General features: G+C 45.4%; 1 protein-coding gene across 1 annotated transcript in view; it reads right to left on the bottom strand.

Moving 5' to 3' along the window:
* Positions 1-23,937, bottom strand: part of amph (amphiphysin) — a 424,563-nt gene that overhangs the window by 115,566 nt on the left and 285,060 nt on the right. Inside the window, exon 15 of the mRNA XM_034182651.1 lies at positions 1,936-3,319. Coding sequence (XP_034038542.1) covers positions 1,936-3,319 — 1,384 coding nt within the window. The remainder of the gene's footprint in view (positions 1-1,935; positions 3,320-23,937) is intronic.

The raw sequence follows: 23,937 nt of genomic DNA, 5'->3' as shown, positions 1-23,937 counted from the left end.
CTCTCCTGTCTGCTGCTGTGCACCCCTCGTACCACGCTGTGATGCAGTACGTCAGGATGCTCTCAATGGTGGCTCTGTAGAACAACACCAGCAGCTTCTCCTCCAGATTGTTTCTCCTGAGCACCCTCAGGAAGTGGAGTCGCTGCTGGGATTTCTTCACCACCACTGTGGTGTTGGCAGTCCAGGAGAGGCTGTCAGAGAGGTGCACTCCCAGGAACCTGATGGAGCTGACCCTTTCCACACAGTCCCCTTGGATGTAGAGCGGGGCTGGGTCAGCCCTGTTCTTCCTGAAGTCCAGGATTATTTATTTTGTTTTTGTGGTGTTCAGCGGCAGGTTGTTAGCTGAACACCACGCTGTCAGTCGATTGACCTTGTCTCTGTAGTCGTTCTCATCCCCCCGAGATGAGCCCAATCACGGTGGTATCATCCGCAAACCTTATGATGGTGTTTGTGGGATGGGTCGGAGAGCAGTCGTGCATGTAAAGGGTGAACAGGAGGGGGCTCAGTACACAGCCTTGAGGGGAACCGGTGCTGAGTGTGATGGTGGAGGAAAGGTGGCGGCCAAGTTTCACGGACTGTGGGCGGTTTGTGAGGAAGTCCTTGATCCACTGGTAGATGGGGGTGGAGATGCCCAGATCTGTCAGGTTCTGGACCAGGATCTCCAGGATGATGTGGGTGAAGGCTGAGCTGAAGTCCAGGAAGAGCATCCTCACATAGCTATCCTGTGCTCCAGGAGGCTCAGCGCGGTCTGGAGAGCTGTGGTGATAGCATCCTCTGTGGAGCGGTTTGCCCTGTAGGCAAACTGGTGGGGGTCCAGAGTGGGAGGCAGACAGGCCCTGATGTGCTGAGAGACCAGTCTTTCAAAGCACTGCATAACCACAGGCGTAAGTGCAACAGACCTGTAGTCATTTATGCTCTCCAATGCTGACTTCTCTGGGACGACTTCTAATGGTGGAAGATTTGAGGCAGAGTGGAATGATGGCCTATGACAGGGACAGGTTGAAGATGCAGGTGAAAACTCCAGCCAGTTGGTTAGCGCACGTTTTGAGTACCTTTCCAGGTACACCATCGTGGGCCGGCCACCTTCGTGGTGTTCACTGCCTTCAGCACACGTCTCACTTCTGTTCCTGAAGTGTTAGCGTGCTAGCGCTGGAGGGTGGTGGGTGTGGAGTTGCTGCTGGTCTGTCTGCTTCGAAGCAGGCAAAGAAGCGGTTAAGCTCCTCTGCCAGCAAGGTGTCAGACCTAGCATTTCCTGGGTTGCTGCTTCTGTAGTTGGTTATATGATTTATTCCGTGCCACATCCTTCTGGGGTCATTTACAGCGAAGTGGTCCTCTATCTTCTTCTTGTAGGCAGCCTTGGCCTCCCTGATGCCTCTTTTCAGGTTGGACCTGGCCACGTTGTACAGGGCCCTGTCCACTGAGTTAAAGGCGGTGTTACGGCTTTTTAATAGGGACTGGACTACGCTGTTCATCCAGGGCTTCTGGTTCGGAAAAACCCTGACCCTTCTGTTGACGGTGACAGTGTCAACACAGTTCATAATGTAAGAGAGTACGGTGTCAATGTACTCCTGCAGGTTGTGACTGGAAAATAAATCCCATACAGTTTGAGAGAGGCAGTCCTGTAGCTGGGAGAGCGCTCCTTCAGGCCAGGTTTGGATTGTCTAACATTGTGGCTTTGTTTGCCTCCTTCCTTTGCTTCAACAAAAAGATCTGATTCAAACATACCTCCTTCCTGTGCTTCGACAAAAGGATCTGATTCAAACGCACCTCCTTCCTGTGCTTCAGCAAAAGGATCTGATTCGAACGCACCTCCTTCCTGTGCTTCAGCAAAAGGATCTGATTCAAACGCACCTCCTTCCTGTGCTTCAGCAAAAGGATCTGATTCGAACGCACCTCCTTCCTGTGCTTCAGCAAAAGGATCTGATTCGAACGCACCTCCTTCCTGTGCTTCAGCAAAAGGATCTGATTCAAACGCACCTCCTTCCTGTGCTTCAACAAAAGGATCTGATTCAAACGCACCTCCTTCCTGTGCTTCAGCAAAAGGATCTGATTCAAACGCACCTCCTTCCTTTGCTTCAACAAAAGGATCTGATTCAAACGCACCTCCTTCCTGTGCTTCAGCAAAAGTATCTGATTCAAACGCAGCTCCTTCCTGTGCTTCAGCAAAAGGATCTGATTCAAACGCACCTCCTTCCTTTGCTTCAACAAAAGGATCTGATTCAAACGCACCTCCTTCCTGTGCTTCAGCAAAAGTATCTGATTCAAACATACCTCCTTCCTGTGCTTCAACAAAAGGATCTGATTCAAACGCACCTCCTTCCTGTGCTTCAACAAAAGGATCTGATTCAAACGCACCTCCTTCCTGTGCTTCAGCAAAAGGATCTGATTCAAACGTACCTCCTTCCTGTGCTTCAGCAAAAGGATCTAATTCAAACGCACCTCCTTCCTGTGCTTCAACAAAAGGATCTGATTCGAACGCACCTCCTTCCTGTGCTTCAGCAAAAGGATCTGATTCAAACGCACCTCCTTCCTGTGCTTCAGCAAAAGGATCTGATTCAAACGCACCTCCTTCCTGTGCTTCAGCAAAAGGATCTGATTCAAACGCACTTCCTGTCTGAGTTGCACTGATGAGATCTGTTGAAAACACATTTTTATCTGCCAGCTCTGAAGCATTCTCTAAATGATTGGGATCAACAGATGTAATCTCAAGTTGAGTCTCAGACAGCTGTCCTTTATTTGAAGGATAGTTTTTCTCTGCTTCGTGTCTCTCTTGTAGCTCTTCTGTGTCAAACCAATGTACCCCCCAATCTTCACATAGATGTTTATCACCTGTGTTCATCGAGATGCCACTCTGACCTACATTGCCCCACTCCTCAGCTGTTTCATATTCACAGCCAGAGCCATCAGGAGACCTGCACAACTTGTCTCCACTGTTGTCTGTGGTATCTTCAATCTGTTCACCGTATTCATTGGAAAAGATAAATCCTGGAGTGGACTGTCTTCTGTCCTCCTGCCATGTCCCACCTTCCCCTGACACTTCCAACCCTTCCTTCATGGAATACCCTTTGACTGCAGAGAGGTCAGTGTGGGGCTCAGCCTGAATGTTGGGTTCCCAGCTACTAACCTCATCTCCAGCTGCTGTGTGTGGCTCAATGGCTTGTGTCTGAGACAGAGTAGCTGTATCTCCAGCAGGAAGCCAGCCATGGCCTCCACCCTGTTCTCCACCCTGCACTTCCTCTGGCCCTGCAGCAACATCTTCATCCACTGTCATTGATCCAAAATCTGCAGACCAGTCAGCCACAAAGCCAGCATCTGTAGCCTATTTGGAAAATGCAGGGAATGCAACATTAAAATGTGTTTGGCCTCTTAAACAGGGTCTCACTGTAAGTGAAAGATGTACAGAACATACAGAGTGATATTATGAGATACACAATATGTGTGAAAATGGGCTGCACAAAGATATATTTGGACTTTGGCTCAGAGTGCAAGATAAATGTTTCAGTTTTTTTCTTCTAACTGTTGACTTTTAAGCCCCTTTCACACCGGGGGTGCTCCTGGTTGCTCCCAGTTGCGCCGTGCGTCATTATGATGGTGCCACAACAGCGCGAGGGGCGCAAAGGAGGAAGCAAGTCAGGTGCTGAAAAATTAAACCTATTTAATTTTTTTGGCGTCTTGTGCTCGACACAGAAAGGAAGTGGTTCCAGCGCAAGTCGGGGCAAAGAGGCATAATTCGGGGCAAAGAGGCGCTACCCGGCGTGACTCGGAAGCCATTTTATGATTCCTGCTGTCTTCCATTGTTCCCGCAGTATAAATCAAGCAGGATTGTTTTTATACTGCGTACTTAATGCAGTAAAAACTGCACACTGATAAAAAAGGACCACAGAAAAAAAATGCTGATTGCAGCTCAGCTCCTTCTCTGTGTGGAGCTGTCTGGTGAAGAGAGGCACTGTGAGGCAGCTGCAGCTTCTTCTCTCACAAATGTGTTTAAATAAAATCCAAAAACGTCCTTCTCACAGACTGATTACCAGAAATATCCAGTAAAAAGTCCGGACATCTCTAGCCCACTCATGGACATTCGTTCATGCGCGCACATGTGAACAATTAAAAGAACAAAAAAGTCTGGCTGCAGGCATTAGTTCCTTGCTCTCTGCTCAAAGTCTCACATCACAGTTAAAAAAAAGGACAAAAAAGAACATAAGTCCTGAGACAGGACATGTCAACATCAAGTAGAACTCCAGACATCTCCACATTTGCTTACGGATGGTTAGCTCGCACGCGCGTGTATGCATCTCGTGCTCAAAAGAGGAAAGCTAAACTATAAAACTCAGAGCACAGCCCTGCAGCTCTGCACAAGAACAAATATAAAGAAGAAGAGAAGTCAGAGTGCACAGTCTGTCTGCAGCCAGACTGTGCACTCTGACTTCTCTGTGCAGAGAACCTGCAGGCTGCGTCCTCACCTCCTCTCTGCCCCCTGCTGCGTGCACCTGACGCAGATATTCCTGCGTCATCATGACACCACAGGAAGCAACTGCGAGCAGCCCCGGTGTGAAAGAGGCTTTAGACTGGTGAGTTGTTTTGTAATGGGCCATTCATGCTATGATGTGAAGTGGTTGACGTTGGCTGACGTAGCAGAGTCTTAAAACTGTCTTTGAAATGCTAGAGAAGTTTCGCTACAGGGGTGCAAAATTCGTCTCTTCTACACAGACTGACATAACTCGGCGGAGGGCAATGTTGTACTGGCGGAGCTCAATGTTTCATGGCAGTCCACTGACTTACTATTGGACATAGTTCAATTTTTGCCATTGAAGGTCAGCTGCATTGGTAGCACACTCTGCGGAGCAGTAGCGTAACTTGGCAGAGCTGATCCTCAACTCATTTGAAATGTGAACAGGCGTAGGCTATATAAACTTGATGTAACTGAGCGACTGTGTCACTTGCTAGTGGTGCGCCGACAAGACAGGTTTGACATATTCCTTCACATTTGTTCACATTTCTACATATTCCCTCATGCACAAAGGATCTAGAGGAGGTGGTACATCTAGTCAAGCCCCCGATGTTGGCCAGCAGAGGCAAACAAAGCAGTAATGGTGTACTGCTGGTGTACTACTCAACACACCTTTGTGCTGGTCAACATTAATCATTTTCACTCTCCATCGACAAATGCCAGGCTAATCGTCAGAGTGTGAATGCAAAATAAATTTAGAAAATTCGCAATGTCTAAAGAATCCACCATACATATGAAGATATAACTGTTTTACCAACTTTCTGCAACTGACAGATGTAGTTAAACAAGTTTAGCCAGGTTAGTATCAGTGGGCCTCATTCACAAAGTATGTATGCCTACGCACAAACCTGTGCTTCAATGTTTACGCTGTCCTATAAAATACAAAAACACACTCATTTAACTAAATGCACATGTGGGTTGGATGTAGGTGATTGTGTTTCCCTTGGGGAAGCAGTCGGTGGTGGGTTTGTGTATATGTGTATAAATGGGGTTGTTTTTCCTCCTTCTTTCCTGTTGGGTGTCAGTCTTGCTGTTTGTTTTTCATTGTAACACAGGTATGTTTTGCTGCTCAATGTTCAACTTTATTGCCCTTCCAAGATATCAAAAATGAGTGACGTTTGATTCTTTATCTCTAGTTTCTTGGAGTGTTTGTGGGCTAGGTCACCGTATAAAGTGAGGTCAGGTTTTTGCACATTTGAAGGCACTGAAGAAACTCAGCACTAATTGAATTTCACAGTTTTATCAAGCCCCCTTTACTTCTAAGGTAAGAAGGCTCTGTCCTACTTTACACAGCTTTTGGAGTGCAATTTTTTGAGTGGCTCTCTAGAGCTTATTTCAGGGACATTGAGCCAAACCAGGGCCTGGGGCCTCATGTACAAAGCATGCTTACATACAAAAACATGGCGTACGCTCGTCTCCACGTCAATGTGCAAATGTATCAAAAGTGAAGTGAGCTTGGAAATGTGTGGTGCATCACGCAAAAATCCTGGCTGGCATACACGTTTCTACAGCTACTGTTCCTCTGTGGACATGTAAACGTGATGCTGGGAACCGTTAATAGTGTGAAAACATGAGGTCATCAGAGTAATGTGCACATCAGAGACACACTGGTGAACAATTACACACCCACGTGTTTGCAGTTATATGGGTGGATATAAAAGCATGTGCAAAGTGATGCATAAAATGGCACTAACAGTGACTGCGTTAGTGTTGTTAGAGGACCTTACAAATGGCGCAATCTGACGTGAGCGTGTATTCAGGGAACACAAGGATTTACTTGCAAATGATGATAAATGACTTGTAAACACATTTCGATTATCGAGGCCACTGTTGCTGGAGTTGCGCACAGAACTGTAGCCGGCCCAGAGCGCAATACAGCGAGGAGCCAGGGGTTGTCTGTGGCCACAGAGGTGCTGACCACGCTGGGCTTCCTGGGCATTCCAGCGTGAGCTGACTGATCAGTCAGGAGTGTGCCAGTCGACCTTACGCTGAGCCATGCCAGCTGTGTGGAACACAATCATCCGAATCTCATCCAGGTGCATTCCGTGAGCCGGTTTCCTGAATGTAATCGGAGATATTAACTGCACACATTTTGCTATAAAGGTTTGTTTCTGTTAATAGGAAACATTTTCATTCCATCAATGTTCAAATTATATGTGATGCGCAAATGGACATCAGACTGGAGGCACGATGCACCATGGTAGGGTGGGGGTGGGTGCTTGGTGGTTAAATAATTTATCCATGTAATTGTTCCGAATGAAAACCAGCACGGACACATTTGGGCATGTGCACATTCAATTTTTTTTTTTTGTATTATTAATGTTTTCTTTTTCTTGATGGTGGAACTAGAGATGAGGCTCTTAACAAGCCCCCAACTGTGTTCAGTATTTGTCAGTAAAAGCGTGTGTTATGTTAATGTCACACACTGTCAGCCACCATGCACCTAATATTGTTTTACTTCAGTGTTTGCGTGCAGCTCGGTTCAACATTTACATACACAAATATACGAATTTAATTTCCGTTTACATGACAGCGAGCTGAGAGAATGGCGCTCTAACCACAGCTTTCCTTGTTTTTGCATGATGTCTCTGAAAGTTCTTTTACACAAAACAACACAGAGACAATGACGGACGTCATCAATCACACAACACTCGACACTTATTGTGCCGTCAGCACGACACAACCAGACTATTTGAGTACATTTGCATATTCAGATAGAGGTGTGGCCAGGGAGGAGTTTGGTGCATGTGCACATGTGCTTGATTCCACATTCTGTGGGATGTACAAACCAAACGTGCGTGGATTGATGTCTACGCACACTTTGAGACATCTGAATATATTTGTGCTTACGCCTGATTCAGGGTTTTAGTGTACGCCAACTTTTAGTAGAAAGTCAATGCAAGTCTTTGTACACAAGGCCCCTGGACATCTTTGGAGGCTCAGCGGAGTCTATGAAGCTACCGTATAATTTACAGACTGCTCTATACCTTGCAATGGTAGTTGCTCTCCTTCTTTCAGCTGCTCCCATTAGGGTCACCACAACAGATCAATCGTTTCCATCTCACCCTGTCCTCTGTATATCTTCCTCTGTCACACCAACCACCTCCTCTTTGTCCTCCCTCTTCTCCTCCTGCCTGGTTGCTCCATCCTCAGCATCCTTCGCCCTCCTCTGCATGTGTCCAAACCATTGCAATCTCTCCTCTCTGACTTTGTCTCCAAATGTTCCATCTGAGCTGTCCCTCTAACATGTAAATTCAGTAAGGTATGTCTTTTACAATACATTCCAATTCTAAGGTAGAACTCTACTAGTGTATACTAAGGTATATCTAATTATCTAAAAAAGGAAAGTAGAATAGAAGAGAATAGAATAGAAGAGTAGAACAGAGTAGAGTACAGCCACTTAGGTGCCTGGTCTTGAGAACCAGGGATGGTTCTCATGTTCATTCCTAATCCTGTCCTTCCCCATCACTCCCAAAGAGAATCACAGCATCATCAGCTCTGCCTCCTGTCGTTTTGTTAGTGCCACCATCTCAAAGCCAAACAATATGGCTGGTCTCACTACTGTCTTGGAAACTTTCCATTGACTCTTGTAGATATTTTTCAGTTACAAATCACTCCTGCCACCTTTCTCCACCCACTCCACCCTGCCTGTACTCTCTTCTTCACCTCTCTACCACACTCTCATTTACTTTGGACAGTTCAATCAATCAATCAATCAACTTTTTTCTTATATAGCGCCAAATCACAACAAACAGTTGCCCCAAGGCGCTCCATATTGTAAGGCAAGGCCATACAATAATTATGAAAAACCCCAACGGTCAAAACGACCCCCTATGAGCAAGCACTTGGCAACAGTGGGAAGGAAAAACTCCCTTTTAACAGGAAGAAACCTCCAGCAGAACCAGGCTCAGGGAGGGGCAGTCTTCTGCTGAGACTGGTTGGGGCTGAGGGAAAAAACCAGGAAAAAGACATGCCGTGAAGGGGGGCAGAGATCGATCACTAATGATTAAATGCAGAGTGATGCATACGGAGCAAAAAGAGAAAGAAACAGTGCATCATGGGAACCCCCCCACAATCTACGTCTAAAGCAGCATAACCAAGGGATGGTCCAGGGTCACCCGATCCAGCCCTAACTATAAGCCTTAGCGAAAAGGAAAGTTTTAAGCCTAATCTTAAAAGTAGAGAGGGTATCTGTCTCCCTGATCTGAATTGGGAGCTGGTTCCACAGGAGAGGAGCCTGAAAGCTGAAGGCTCTGCCTCCCATTCTACTCTTACAAACCCTAGGAACTACAAGTAAGCCCGCAGTCTGAGAACGAAGCGCTCTAATGGGGTAATATGGTACTACGAGGTCCCTAAGATGGGACCTGATTATTCAAAACCTTATAAGTAAGAAGAAGAATTTTAAATTCTATTCTAGAATTAACAGGAAGCCAATGAAGAGAGGCCAACACGGGTGAGATATGCTCTCTCCTGCTAGTCCCCGTCAGTACTCTAGCTGCAGCATTCTGAACCAACTGAAGGCTTTTTAGGGAACGTTTAGGACAACCTGATAATAATGAATTACAATAGTCCAGCCTAGAGGAAATAAATGCATGAATTAGTTTTTCAGCATCACTCTGAGACAAGACCTTTCTGATTTTAGAGATATTGCGTAAATGCAAAAGGCAGTCCTACATATTTGTTTAATATGCGCTTTGAATGACATATCCTGATCAAAAATGACTCCAAGATTTCTCACAGTATTACTAGAGATCAGGGAAATGCCATCCAGAGTAACGATCTGGTTAGACACCATGCTTCTAAGATTTGTGGGGCCAAGTACAATAACTTCAGTTTATCTGAGTTTAAAAGCAGGAAATTAGAGGTCATCCATGTCTTTATGTCTGTAAGACAATCCTGCAGTTTAGCTAATTGGTGTGTATCCTCTGGCTTCATGGATAGATAAAGCTGGGTATCATCTGCGTAACAATGAAAATTTAAGCAATACCGTCTAATAATACTGCCTAAGGGAAGCATGTATAAAGTGAATAAAATTGGTCCTAGCACAGAACCTTGTGGAACTCCATAATTAACTTTAGTCTGTGAAGAAGATTCCCCATTTACATGAACAAACTGTAATCTATTAGACAAATATGATTCAAACCACCGCAGCGCAGTGCCTTTAATACCTATGACATGCTCTAATCTCTGTAATAAAATTTTATGGTCAACAGTATCAAAAGCAGCACTGAGGTCCAACAGAACAAGCACAGAGATAAGTCCACTGTCCGAAGCCATAAGAAGATCATTTGTAACCTTCACTAATGCTGTTTCTGTACTATGATGAATTCTAAAACCTGACTGAAACTCTTCAAATAGACCATTCCTCTGCAGGTGATCAGTTAGCTGTTTTACAACTACCCTCTCAAGAATCTTTGAGAGAAAAGGAAGGTTGGAAATTGGCCTATAATTAGCTAAGATAGCTGGGTCAAGTGATGGCTTTTTAAGTAATGGTTTAATTACTGCCACCTTAAAGGCCTGTGGTACATAACCAACTAACAAAGATAGATTGATCATATTTAAGATTGAAGCATTAAATAATGGTAGGACTTCCTTGAGCAGCCTGGCAGGAATGGGGTCCAATAAACATGCCGATGGTTTGGACGAAGCAACCAATGAAAATAACTCAGACAGAACCGGAGAGAAAGAGTCTAACCAAATACCGGCATCACTGAAAGCAGCCAAAGATAACGATACATCTTTGGGATGGTTATGAGTAATTTTTTCTCTAATAGTCAAAATTTTGTTAGCAAAGAAAGTCATGAAGTCATTACTAGTTAAAGTTAATGGAATACTCAGCTCAATAGAGCTCTGACTCTTTGTCAGCCTAGCTACAGTGCTGAAAAGAAACCTGAGGTTATTCTTATTTTCTTCAATTAGTGATGAGTAGAAAGATGTCCTAGCTTTACGGAGGGCTTTTTTATAGAGCAACAAACTCTTTTTCCAGGCTAAGTGAAGATCTTCTAAATTAGTGAGACGCCATTTCCTCTCCAACTTACGGGTTATCTGCTTTAAGCTACGAGTTTGTGAGTTATACCACGGAGTCAGACACTTCTGATTTAAAGCTCTCTTTTTCAGATGAGCTACAGCATCCAAAGTTGTCTTCAAAGAGGATGTAAAACTATTGACGAGATACTCTAACTCCCTTACAGAGTTTAGGTAGCTACTCTGCTCTGTGTTGGTATATGACATTAGAGAACATAACGAAGGAATCATATCCAGTTGACCCCAAGTATTTAAACGCATCTACTTTCAACAGCTGTACTCCTTGTCACTGCACTATTCCACCGGGCTCCCTCTCATTCACACACATGTACTCAGTCTTGCGCCTACTGACTACTCTCACTACAGATCACAATGTCATCTGCAAACATCATAGTCCATGGGGACTCCTGTCTGATCTCATCTGTCAACCTGTCCATCACCACTGCAAACAAGAAAGGAGTCAGAGCTGATCTTGGGTGTAATCCCACCTCCACCTTGATTGAGTCTGTCATTCCTACTGCACATCTTACTGCTGTCACACTGTCCTTGTACATGTCCTGTACCCTCACATACTTCTCTGCCACTCCAGACTTCCTCATACAATACCACAAAGCTCTTCACTTGGCACCTTGTCATAAGCATTCTTTAAATCCACAAACACACAATGTAACTCCTTCTTTTGCTGCTCACAGATTTTCACCTGTTTTCTCAGAATCAGAATCGCCTTTATTGTCATTGTAATTTGCATTGCAACGTGATTTGAGTCCAACTCCAAAAGGTGCTTTTCCGAGGTGCGAGTAATTGTTAGTGAAATAAAAGATAATAAAATTTAACAATAAATTATTCAAAGTATATGTACAACTAAATAAAATAAAATGTGGAACAAGTAAAATGTAAAACGAGAATTATATACAACTGTGGGATAATATTGCACGGGAAACATTGCACATGGTTTACCGGTGTTGCACAAGAAACTTGAAAAGTGCAGATTAAAGTGGTTTGCTATTGTTCAGTGCAGTGATTGCTCTGACGAGAAAGCTGTCCCTGAGTCTGTTTGTCCTAGTTTTGATTGACCTGTACCGTCGGCCGGAGGGTAGTAGGTCAAACAGGTGGTTTCTGGGATGGGATGTGTCTTTGATGATGATGATGGCAGCTCTGCTGAGGTAGCGAGAGCTGGCAATGTCTTCCAGGCTGGACAGAGAGATGCCAGTGATCCCCTTGGCCGTTCTGATCACCCTCTGCAGCGCTCTCCTGTCTGCTGCTGTGCACCCCTCGTACCACGCTGTGATGCAGTACGTCAGGATGCTCTCAATGGTGGCTCTGTAGAACAACACCAGCAGCTTCTCCTCCAGATTGTTTCTCCTGAGCACCCTCAGGAAGTGGAGTCGCTGCTGGGATTTCTTCACCACCACTGTGGTGTTGGCAGTCCAGGAGAGGCTGTCAGAGAGGTGCACTCCCAGGAACCTGATGGAGCTGACCCTTTCCACACAGTCCCCTTGGATGTAGAGCGGGGCTGGGTCAGCCCTGTTCTTCCTGAAGTCCAGGATTATTTATTTTGTTTTTGTGGTGTTCAGCGGCAGGTTGTTAGCTGAACACCACGCTGTCAGTCGATTGACCTTGTCTCTGTAGTCGTTCTCATCCCCCCGAGATGAGCCCAATCACGGTGGTATCATCCGCAAACCTTATGATGGTGTTTGTGGGATGGGTCGGAGAGCAGTCGTGCATGTAAAGGGTGAACAGGAGGGGGCTCAGTACACAGCCTTGAGGGGAACCGGTGCTGAGTGTGATGGTGGAGGAAAGGTGGCGGCCAAGTTTCACGGACTGTGGGCGGTTTGTGAGGAAGTCCTTGATCCACTGGTAGATGGGGGTGGAGATGCCCAGATCTGTCAGGTTCTGGACCAGGATCTCCAGGATGATGTGGGTGAAGGCTGAGCTGAAGTCCAGGAAGAGCATCCTCACATAGCTATCCTGTGCTCCAGGAGGCTCAGCGCGGTCTGGAGAGCTGTGGTGATAGCATCCTCTGTGGAGCGGTTTGCCCTGTAGGCAAACTGGTGGGGGTCCAGAGTGGGAGGCAGACAGGCCCTGATGTGCTGAGAGACCAGTCTTTCAAAGCACTGCATAACCACAGGCGTAAGTGCAACAGACCTGTAGTCATTTATGCTCTCCAATGCTGACTTCTCTGGGACGACTTCTAATGGTGGAAGATTTGAGGCAGAGTGGAATGATGGCCTATGACAGGGACAGGTTGAAGATGCAGGTGAAAACTCCAGCCAGTTGGTTAGCGCACGTTTTGAGTACCTTTCCAGGTACACCATCGTGGGCCGGCCACCTTCGTGGTGTTCACTGCCTTCAGCACACGTCTCACTTCTGTTCCTGAAGTGTTAGCGTGCTAGCGCTGGAGGGTGGTGGGTGTGGAGTTGCTGCTGGTCTGTCTGCTTCGAAGCAGGCAAAGAAGCGGTTAAGCTCCTCTGCCAGCAAGGTGTCAGACCTAGCATTTCCTGGGTTGCTGCTTCTGTAGTTGGTTATATGATTTATTCCGTGCCACATCCTTCTGGGGTCATTTACAGCGAAGTGGTCCTCTATCTTCTTCTTGTAGGCAGCCTTGGCCTCCCTGATGCCTCTTTTCAGGTTGGACCTGGCCACGTTGTACAGGGCCCTGTCCACTGAGTTAAAGGCGGTGTTACGGCTTTTTAATAGGGACTGGACTACGCTGTTCATCCAGGGCTTCTGGTTCGGAAAAACCCTGACCCTTCTGTTGACGGTGACAGTGTCAACACAGTTCATAATGTAAGAGAGTACGGTGTCAATGTACTCCTGCAGGTTGTGACTGGAAAATAAATCCCATACAGTTTGAGAGAGGCAGTCCTGTAGCTGGGAGAGCGCTCCTTCAGGCCAGGTTTGGATTGTCTAACATTGTGGCTTTGTTTGCCTCAGCAAGGGGGTGTAGGTGGGGGTGAGGGACAGGCAGAGATGGTCCTATCCAGCGAGAAGGGGGAGGGGAGTGCCTTTGTACGCATGTTTTATGTTTGAGTAAACATGGTCCAAAGTATTTTCCCCTCTGGTGGCACACTTCACGTACTGGACAAACTTAGGGAGTACAGTCTTTAAACCCGCTTGGTTGAAGTCACCAACAACAATACAAATGCCATCCGGGTGGGCAAGCTGCTGTTTATTTACACAGGCAAGCAAGAGGCTAAGAGCCGTGCTAACGTTAGCATCGGGTGGGATGGAAACAGCAAACACAATGACTACTCTGAACTCACTTGGGAGATAAAAAGGTCTGCACGAGACTGCCAGCACCAAATTGGAGAGCTAAAAGCTGCTGCACCTGTGCCGCTGCACCTAGCTTGCACTGGCTCCAGGAGATGCTGTCCATCATACAAATATACAGGCCAGATTTTCAAGAATATGGGGACCTTTCCTGGAACATGTTCAAATTACCCCACATCCATAGCATCACCATCCTTTTGATGCTGATTTACCTAAGCTCGATTTGCTGGTACTGTGATGTCTGGTGAGATTATCTGTTCTTTTTTATCTGTTCTTAGTTAGGGTTGGATCAGGTGACCCTGAACCATCCCTTAGTTATGCTGCTATAGACTTAGACTGCTGGGGGGTTCCCATGATGCACTGAGTGTTTCTTTCTCTTTTTGCTCTGTATGCACCACTCTGCATTTAATCATTAGTGATTGATCTCTGCTCCCCTCCACAGCATGTCTTTTTCCTGGTTCTCTCCCTCAGCCCCAACCAGTCCCAGCAGAAGACTGCCCCTCCCTGAGCCTGGTTCTGCTGGAGGTTTCTTCCTGTTAAAAGGGAGTTTTCCTTCCCACTGTCGCCAAGTGCTTGCTCATAGGGGGTCGTTTAGACCGTTGGGGTTTTTCTGTAATTATTGTATGGCTTTTGCCTTACAATATAAAGCACCTTGGGGCGACTGTTTGTTGTGATTTGGCGCTATATAAATAAAATTGATTTGATTTGATTCTTTGTGTGTGCCTTTTGTATGGGTGCCTGTTTTGTCATATATATATATATATATATATATATATATATATATATATATATATATATATATATATATAAAAATAAGTGTGTGTACAGTGGTGGGCACAGCTAACCAAAACGTTAGCTTCGATAACCATTAATCAAACAACTGAAAACTTATCTTTTATAACGATAAACCGATAAACTGCTAAAAAAAAATGTATCCTTATTACAGATAACCGATAACTATTAGTATTGATTTGGATGCGGCCACATCAGATTACACTGTCGGCTTCTGATAAACCAGTTTCACTTTAAGCGCTGCAGGGGCTGCTGGGTAAATTCAAGGATCACATACACAAAGAACATACGAAAAATGAATAAATAAAAAATTAAACCCCAAACACTGACATCATCTTTCAAAAGCAGTAAAACACAGTGTTAGAAGTCACAGTCTATCGCGGTATTAGATACACCGTCATTTACGAGCTAAAAGCTGCTGCTTTTTTCACACGGTTTCAGCCCTGCCACTTAAACAACCAAAATACATGCATTAATGAATTGATTGGCAGAGTAACACATAGTAAATAGAAATTCTTAGCTGTTCGTTTCAGCGTCCTTTTTTAAATCCAAATTAGTGTCTAAACGTGAAGAGAAAAGTCCCTCTCATGGTGCAGCCACAACAAAATAAAATAAAATAATGTTAATAGTATCTTTTGTTTTTGTGTCGAGTGGACGAGTTACTGTAATGTCCAACATGAACCTGAACTACCCACAATGTACGCAAGCAAGAGGCTGTGTTGATCAGCCAATCATGTTTTGCGCTTAATGATGATGTTATCAGCAAGCGACAGGCAGCCGGTCTGCCCAGCGGCTACAAACACACAACAAACAGACTAAAATGTTTGATTTTAGGGTTTACAAATATTTTTGACCGTTAAGCTTTACCAGCAAAGAAAATGTTATCGGACTGAAAGTTATCGGAACTAAATTTATCGGAAGATAATTGGTCCGATGATGGTTTTAAAACTAAAACTGAAAAGCTAATCCAACAACAAAAATATAAGCTTTGATAATTATCTGCTATCGGATTAGCTTAATTGTGCCCACCACTGTATGTGTGTGTGTGTGTATGTGTGTGTGTGTGTGTGTGTGTGTGTATATATATATATATATATATATATATATATATATATATATATATATATATATATATATATATATACACACATCCATCCATCCATTCATTTTCTTCCGCTTTATCCAAGTCGGGTCACGGGGGCAGCAGCTCAAGCAAAGCCGCCCAGACCTCCCGATCCACACACACCTCCCCCAGCTCCTCCGGGGGAACCCCAAGGTGTTCCCAAGCCAGCCGAGAGATGTAGTCCCTCCAGCGTGTCCTGGGTCTTCCCCGGGGCCTCCTCCCAATGGGACATGCCAGGAATACCTCTCCAGCGAGGCGTCCAGGGGGCATCCGGAAAAGATGCCCGCGCCACCTCAACTGACTCCTTTCGACGTGGAGGAGCAGCATCTTGACTCCGAGCTCCTCTTGAGTGACCGAGCTCCTCACCCTATCTCTAAGGGAGCGCCCAGCCACCCTGCGGAGGAAACCTCATCTCGGCCGCTTGTACTCACGATCTCGTTCTTTCTGTCATGAGCCAAATCTCATGACCATAGGTGAGGATCGGAACATAGATCGATCGGTAAATCAAGAGCTTTGCCCCCCTACTCAGCTCTCTCTTCACCACGACGGTCCGATACAGCGACCGCATCACTGCAGATGCTGCACCGATCCGTCTATCGATCTCACGCTCCATCCGTCCCTCACTCGTGAACTGAGATACTTAAACTCCTCCACTTGAGGCAAGGACACTCCACCGACCTGAAGAGAACCATGGCATCGGATTTGGAGGTGCTGATTTTCATCCCGGACGCTTCACACTCGTCTGCAAACCGCCCCAGTGCACGCTGAAGGTCCTGATTTGAGGAAGCCAACAGAACCACATCGTCCGCAAACAGCAGAGATGAGATTCTGTGGTTCCCAAACCAGACCCCCACTACACCCTGGCTGCACCTAGAAATTCTGTCCATAAAAATAATGAACAGAACCGGTGACAAAGGGCAGCCCTGGCAGAGGCCAACGTGAACTGGAAACAGGTTTGACTTACTACCGGCAATGCGAACCAAGCTCCTGCTGCGGTCGTACAGGGACCGGATAGCCCTTAGCAAAGGACTCTGGACCCCGTACTCCCGGAGCACTCCCCACAGGGTGCCCTGAGGGACACGGTTGAACGCTTTCTCCAGATTCACAAAACACATGTGGACTGGTTGGGCGAACTCCCATGAACCCTCGAGGACCCGATGGAGCGTGTAGAGCTGGTCCAGTGTGCCGCGACCAGAACAAAAACCACACTGCTCCTCCTGAATCCGAGGTTTGACCATCGGTCGAATTCTCCTCTCCAGTACTCTGGAATAGACCTTACCAGGGAGGCTGAGGAGTGTGATCCCCCTATAGTTGGAACACACCCTCCAGTCCCCCTTCTTAAACAGAGGGATCACCACCCCGGTCTGCCAATCCAGAGGCACTGTCCATGATCGCCAGGTGATGTTGCTGAGGCGTGTCAGCCAAGACAGTCCCACAACATCCAGAGACTTAAGGTACTCAGGACAGATTTCATCCACCCCAGGAGCCTTGCCACCGACGAGCTTTCTAACCACCTCGGTAACTTCAGCCTGGGTAATGGATGAGTCCGCCTCTGAGTCCCCAGTCTCTGCTTCGTCTTCGGAAGACGTGACGATGGGATTGAGACTTTTTCGGCACATTCCACTGTTACAGGAGTTTTTGTCATGGAAAGAGGAGCGGAGGAATGCGCCACCGTGCCGCGAATGGCGCGGGACAAAACCACAGGAATTCGCGCGTCGGGACAGAGCCGCATGGCGCAAAGCAACGCCGTGATGAAGCCTCACAGGACATGTTCTGGCATGTCCAGCTAATCCACAATTTCTCGGATAGTCACACGACTGAAAAGCCACCGAAAGCCATCTGAAAGCCATCTGAAAGCCGTCCTGTGAGACCAACACGGAGGTGGTTTTGTGCCGCGCCATTCGCAGCACGGTGGCGCATTCCTCCGCTCCTCTTTCCATGACAAAAACTCCTGTAACAGTGGAATGTGCCGAAAAAGTCTTGATGTCCACGTCTTCTGCCATTTCTGTGGTAGTCAGACAACGTCCCTGATCAACACAGCGTTCAGTTTGGAAATGATCTAGTCGTTTCAGGCTGTCGATCGCTGCTCGGAATGCGGCGCACTCTCAGCTGCTGTGGGCGGTCTTTAAAACGGCTGTAACACTCCTCAATCTGTGTGATCCCCATAAAATCGTCCCTGAAAGCCATCTGAATTTAGCGAATGGTGTCCACCTGGCTGTCTCTCACAGTTTCTGGAAAAATTTGATGCAGCAAAGCTCCAAATCGTTCAGACATTTCCCTGACAATGAAAATCCGACGAGGGGGGTGGACCAGTGCTCACTCAAAGCCTGCTCACAGGCGAATGATGCAACCGACAGGCGTGAAAAAACTCACGCATGCGCACGAAGGTTCAAGCTTGGCTGATGCAATCACACGTGATTCAAATCCATATAGTTTTTGAAAAAAATAAAAAGGTTCGTTACTTTTTGGACAGACCTCGTATATATATATTTGCAAATAAAATACAGAGAAAAACTTCATCATTTAATTAAATTATTTATTTCATTATAATTAAAGCAATTAATTTAATGCACTAATACCTTGACCAAATTTAGAACATAATCATGAACTGGACACCCTTTCATTCTGATAAATGGTAACGTTTTTCTTGGAGCACTTTCCCATAAATGGTAAATGTAAATGTACTGCATTTACATTACACACTCAAAACACTTTACAAATAATGCCTCACATTCACCCCGATGTGACGGTGCTGTTGTGTGGGCCGCTGAAGAGGAGGTACTGCTGGCCCACCACCACAAGATGGCGCCCTGCTTGAAGTGCAGGCTTCAAGCACGAGAGGGCGTCGGAGCGACCAGGAGTGACAGCTGTCACTCATCATCCGTACCAGCTGTCACTCATCCACTACTCATCACCACCACCATAAAGGCCGGACTGCAACTCCACCTCCCCGCCGAGAAATCAACTACCAATCAGGTAATTTTCTCTGCTGAGCAAAACATTGTGTAATAGTCTGAACTTCTTTTGCAGCCGTTATCCTGTGGTGTTTGCCTTATATGTGGGATTGGCGTTTGGTGTGATCAGCGACGGCTTCGCTTCACACTCCAACCAGATAAGTGGTTAGACAGGAGCTGCACGAGTGTGTAATTGGAGGTGGAGGTTCTCCCTCCTTTACTGAATACAGACTGTGGGATTACTGAGTGTGCGACCTCACACTCATCTGGACTGTCTCTGTTCTCTGCCAGCAGTACCGGGTCTGATTGCTGAAGACAGCGGCCACCTGGGGTGCAGGGCTTGGCGGCTCCGGTGTTCTTCAGCTCCATTGGCGGTGGAAGCTGTGTGGGTCCGGCTTTTCTCTCGCCAGGCGTCTTCTATCGTCGAGCCTGCCCACACGTCACCTGGTGTATGATTGACAGTCACTGTATTGTTATTGTCTGTACATCGTTGTGTGATTCACAACATTAAATTGTTACCTTTTGGCTATTCCACTGTCCGTTCATTAACGCCCCCTATTGTGGGTCCGTGTCACGACACTTTCACAACAGGTGCTGCCATATAAGGTACTCACTACACACTGGGATGTCGCTGTCCACCAAGCTTGATAGAACAATCTGGCCAACGATGGACACAGCGTAGTCAAACTTGTTCCAGCTGGTGATATGCCATCATAGCTGCCAGCTCGCACAGCAAGAAGACCATCTCACAGCATTAAGCTCCGGATTCAGCAACCTTGCTAAACGGCAAGACTCATTCATGTCTTACATGAGCTCACAGATGGAGCAACGTCTTGCTAAGCTGACCATTCAGGCCTGAACTGACTCAGCTCCCGCGACTACCAGTCATCCACTTCTGGGACCAAGTGCAGCCCCGCCGGCATCCACAGCTGAACCTGTTTTTTGTAACCAGCTGTCGTGATCCGAGTGTTTCTTCGGTGAGTCCGGAGACGTCAAGCCATTTATCACCCAGTGTGAACTGCATTTCATGTTAATGTCATCAATGTTTCCATCTGAAACGACGATGACAGCATTCATGATAACTCACCTTACTGGCCGAGCTGCAGCGTGGGCAACAGCAAAGTGGGGCAGGCTGTCCTCCTCATGTGTCTCTCTCCAAGCATTCAAGACAGCACTGCAGCAAGTATTCCTATGGGACATGAAGCAGCACAATTCCTGATGAAGCTAAGGCAGTGAGACGGACGAGTTGCCAACTACACGATCGACTTCTGCATCCTGGCATCCAAGAGTGAATGGAATCCAGCTGCCCTCCAGGACGTCTTCTTTCAGGGCCTGGCCGACCATATCCAGAGTCAGCTCATCACTGTCAAACTCCCTGAAGATCTGGACAAGCTCACTGCTCTAGCCATCTGCACCGACCGTCGAATGGTGGAACGACCTCGACGAGATCCCCACCTCTCAGCTCAGCATTCTGCTACACCGCCTGCACAGGTGACCATCCTGAATCATCTCTGCTCCAGCTACCCTCACAGTACCATGGATGAACCCATGCAGTTGGGTCATACTGGTTTATCTACGGAGGAATGCCAGCATCGTAGGGATGAGGGTCTGTGTTACTGTGGGCAAGCAGGGCATGTGATCGCTGATTGACTGGTCAGGGGTGCCCCTGCGCAGTTAAAACCAGTACTACGGGTGAGTCAAAGCTCCATTATTTCCTCATTACTTCAGAATGTGATCCCAGCTAAGCTAATCTCTGCGCACTCATGTGAATCTGTTCCAGTATTTATTGTCTCTGGTTCTGATGCTAATTTGAATCAAAATTCAAATTTCTTAACTTTTATAGTGCCAAATCACGACTAGTCACCTCAAGGAGCTTCACAAACATCATTTAAAAAGCAGAATAAAACAAATTAAGATTAAAAACGTAATAAAATATTTAAAACATAAACAAGTAGAAGGAATAAAATAAATAAAAAGAATAAAAGAAGACACACAATCGAATAAAATACTAATGATAAAACAGGGAAAAAAGTGTGTCTTCAGTCTGGCCTTAAAAGTCTCCACAGAGTCCGACTGTCGAATCTGCGCAGGCAGATCATTCCACAGAGCTGGGGCGCAGTGAGATAAGGCTCTGTAACCCGCTGACTTTTTTCAGTGGTGGGCACAGTTCCGATAACCGATAATTATCGAAGATAATGTTTTCATTATCGGATTAGCTTTTTAGATAACTTTAAAAACCATTATCGGACTAATTATCTTGCGATAAATTTTTGTCCGATAACTTTTAGATCAATAAAGTGGTAAATAAAGCGGAACAGCTACAAACATTTATAAAATTTTAAATCAATCAATCAATTCAATCAATTTTTGGAAGCCAATGAAGACAGGCCAATATAGGTGAGATATGCTCTCTCCTTCTAGTCCCCGTCAGTACTCTAGCTGCAGCATTTTGAATTAACTGAAGGCTTTTTAGGGAACTTTTAGGACAACCTGATAATAATGAATTACAATAGTCCAGCCTAGAGGAAATAAATGCATGAATTAGTTTTTCAGCATCACTCTGAGACAAGACCTTTCTGATTTTAGAGATATTGCGTAAATGCAAAAAAGCAGTCCTACATATTTGTTTAATATGCGCTTTGAATGACATATCCTGATCAAAAATGACTCCAAGATTTCTCACAGTATTACTAGAGGTCAGGGTAATGCCATCCACAGTAAGGATCTGGTTAGACACCATGTTTCTAAGATTTGTGGGGCCAAGTACAATAACTTCAGTTTTATCTGAGTTTAAAAGCAGGAAATTAGAGGTCATCCATGTCTTTATGTCTGTAAGACAATCCTGCAGTTTAGCTAATTGGTGTGTGTCCTCTGGCTTCATGGATAGATAAAGCTGGGTATCATCTGCGTAACAATGAAAATTTAAGCAATACCGTCTAATAATACTGCCTAAGGGAAACATGTATAAAGTGAATAAAATTGGTCCTAGCACAGAACCTTGTGGAACTCCATAATTAACTTTAGTCTGTGAAGAAGATTCCCCATTTACATGAACAAATTGTAATCTACTAGACAAATATGATTCAAACCACAGCAGCGCAGTGCCTTTAATACCTATGGCATGCTCTAATCTCTGTAATAAAATTTTATGGTCAACAGTATCAAAAGCAGCACTGAGGTCTAACAGAACAAGCACAGAGATGAGTCCACTGTCCGAGGCCATAAGAAGATCATTTGTAACCTTCACTAATGCTGTTTCTGTACTATGATGAATTCTAAAACCTGACTGAAACTCTTCAAATAGACCATTCCTCTGCAGATGATCAGTTAGCTGTTTTACAACTACCCTTTCAAGAATTTTTGAGAGAAAAGGAAGGTTGGAGCACCTACCTGTTAAATGTTTTGTAGCAGGTGTGTAGTTCTACCCTCTGCAAAACAGAGGAGAGTTGCTTCCAGAAGAAACTGCTCTATCCTCTGCAGGCAAAGGAGAACTGGTCCCAAAAAACCCCTCATTTCTTTTAACCCCATACTAATACGAGGGCAATATCACCCAAGTAATCCAGAGGCATACATTTTTAACTTATGGTTCAAATTTTAACCAAACTAATTTCGGACAAGTTATTTAAATTAATGTCATGTCTGAAGTTTTATCAATCAATCAATCAATTTTTTTTATATAGCGCCAAATCACAACAAACAGTTGCCCCAAGGCGCTTTATATTGTAAGGCAAGGCCATACAATAATTATGTAAAACCCCAACGGTCAAAACGACCCCCTGTGAGCAAGCACTTGGCTACAGTGGGAAGGAAAAACTCCCTTTTAACAGGAAGAAACCTCCAGCAGAACCAGGCTCAGGGAGGGGCAGTCTTCTGCTGGGACTGGTTGGGGCTGAGGGAGAGAACCAGGAAAAAGACATGCTGTGGAGGGGAGCAGAGATCGATCACTAATGATTAAATGCAGAGTGGTGCATACAGAGCAAAAAGAGAAAGAAACAATGCATCATGGGAACCCCCCAGCAGTCTACGTCTATAGCAGCATAACTAAGGGATGGTTCAGGGTCACCTGATCCAGCCCTAACTATAAGCTTTAGCAAAAAGGAAAGTTTTAAGCCTAATCTTAAAAGTAGAGAGGGTGTCTGTCTCCCTGATCTGAATTGGGAGCTGGTTCCACAGGAGAGGAGCCTGAAAGCTGAAGGCTCTGCCTCCCATTCTACTCTTACAAACCCTAGGAACTACAAGTAAGCCTGCAGTCTGAGAGCGAAGCGCTCTATTGGGGTGATATGGTACTACGAGGTCCCTAAGATAAGATGGGACCTGATTATTCAAAACCTTATAAGTAAGAAGAAGAATTTTAAATTCTATTCTAGAATTAACAGGAAGCCAATGAAGAGAGGCCAATATCAGATGTATGTTTTAGTTTTAAAGTAATGCGCTAATTTTTAAGGTTTTAGTATGGATATATGCTGCTCCCGCATGCATTATGGGTGATAGGGTAATCTCAGTACGTTCACGACATGAGAAATGCATTTGAAACACTCTGATCAGGCTCTACGGACAACAGCATTAAACTCTAGTGCCTAAAACTCTCGTGAATATATTTTCTGGGTTTATAGACATTGTTATTGTGTCTGCGTTTCCACGCATCGTAAATGTAGCAGACATGGATTATCTGGAATTTTGTTTTGGCAAGTTTTCAAAGTCTCTACTGCCATCTACTGACCAGTAGTGTTCATGGCAGTATTCAAACTGAAGCTGGGCTGATATATTTTCAATCACTGTACTAATCACTGTTCCTTCCCACTGTCGCCAAGTGCTTGCTCACAGGGGGTCGTTTTGACTGTTGGGGTTTTTCCGTAATTATTGTATGGCCTTGCCTTACAATATAAAGCACCTTGGGGCAACTGTTTGTTGTGATTTGGCGCTATATAAATAAAATTGATTTGATTTGATTTGTACTGGGCGACAGCTGAAACTGTACCACAGAACCGCACGGTGTAAAAGTTCAGAGCGCACGATTTATGTTCTCACACACATTGTACGTTCAAAAACCACACATCGGACTCGTGTTTCCAGAAGCAAAACATAAACAGAAGCTTTTTTTTCAAACTTAATTTACAAAAACTCTGGATGGGAGTACGGAACCCGGGAGAGGTCACTTAAAGTGATATTTTTTCTGCCCATGATAATTTGTGCGCACTTTTTTCCTTTAACTGAGCCCACGAATTAATAAAACGTGCTCTCAAATTAATAAAACGTGCACGTGTTTTCCT

This window comes from Thalassophryne amazonica, chromosome 12 (genome assembly GCF_902500255.1).
Source record: "Thalassophryne amazonica chromosome 12, fThaAma1.1, whole genome shotgun sequence".
In the NCBI taxonomy this organism is placed as follows: Eukaryota; Metazoa; Chordata; class Actinopteri; order Batrachoidiformes; family Batrachoididae; genus Thalassophryne; species Thalassophryne amazonica.
This window is presented reverse-complemented; position numbering and strand designations above follow the sequence as displayed.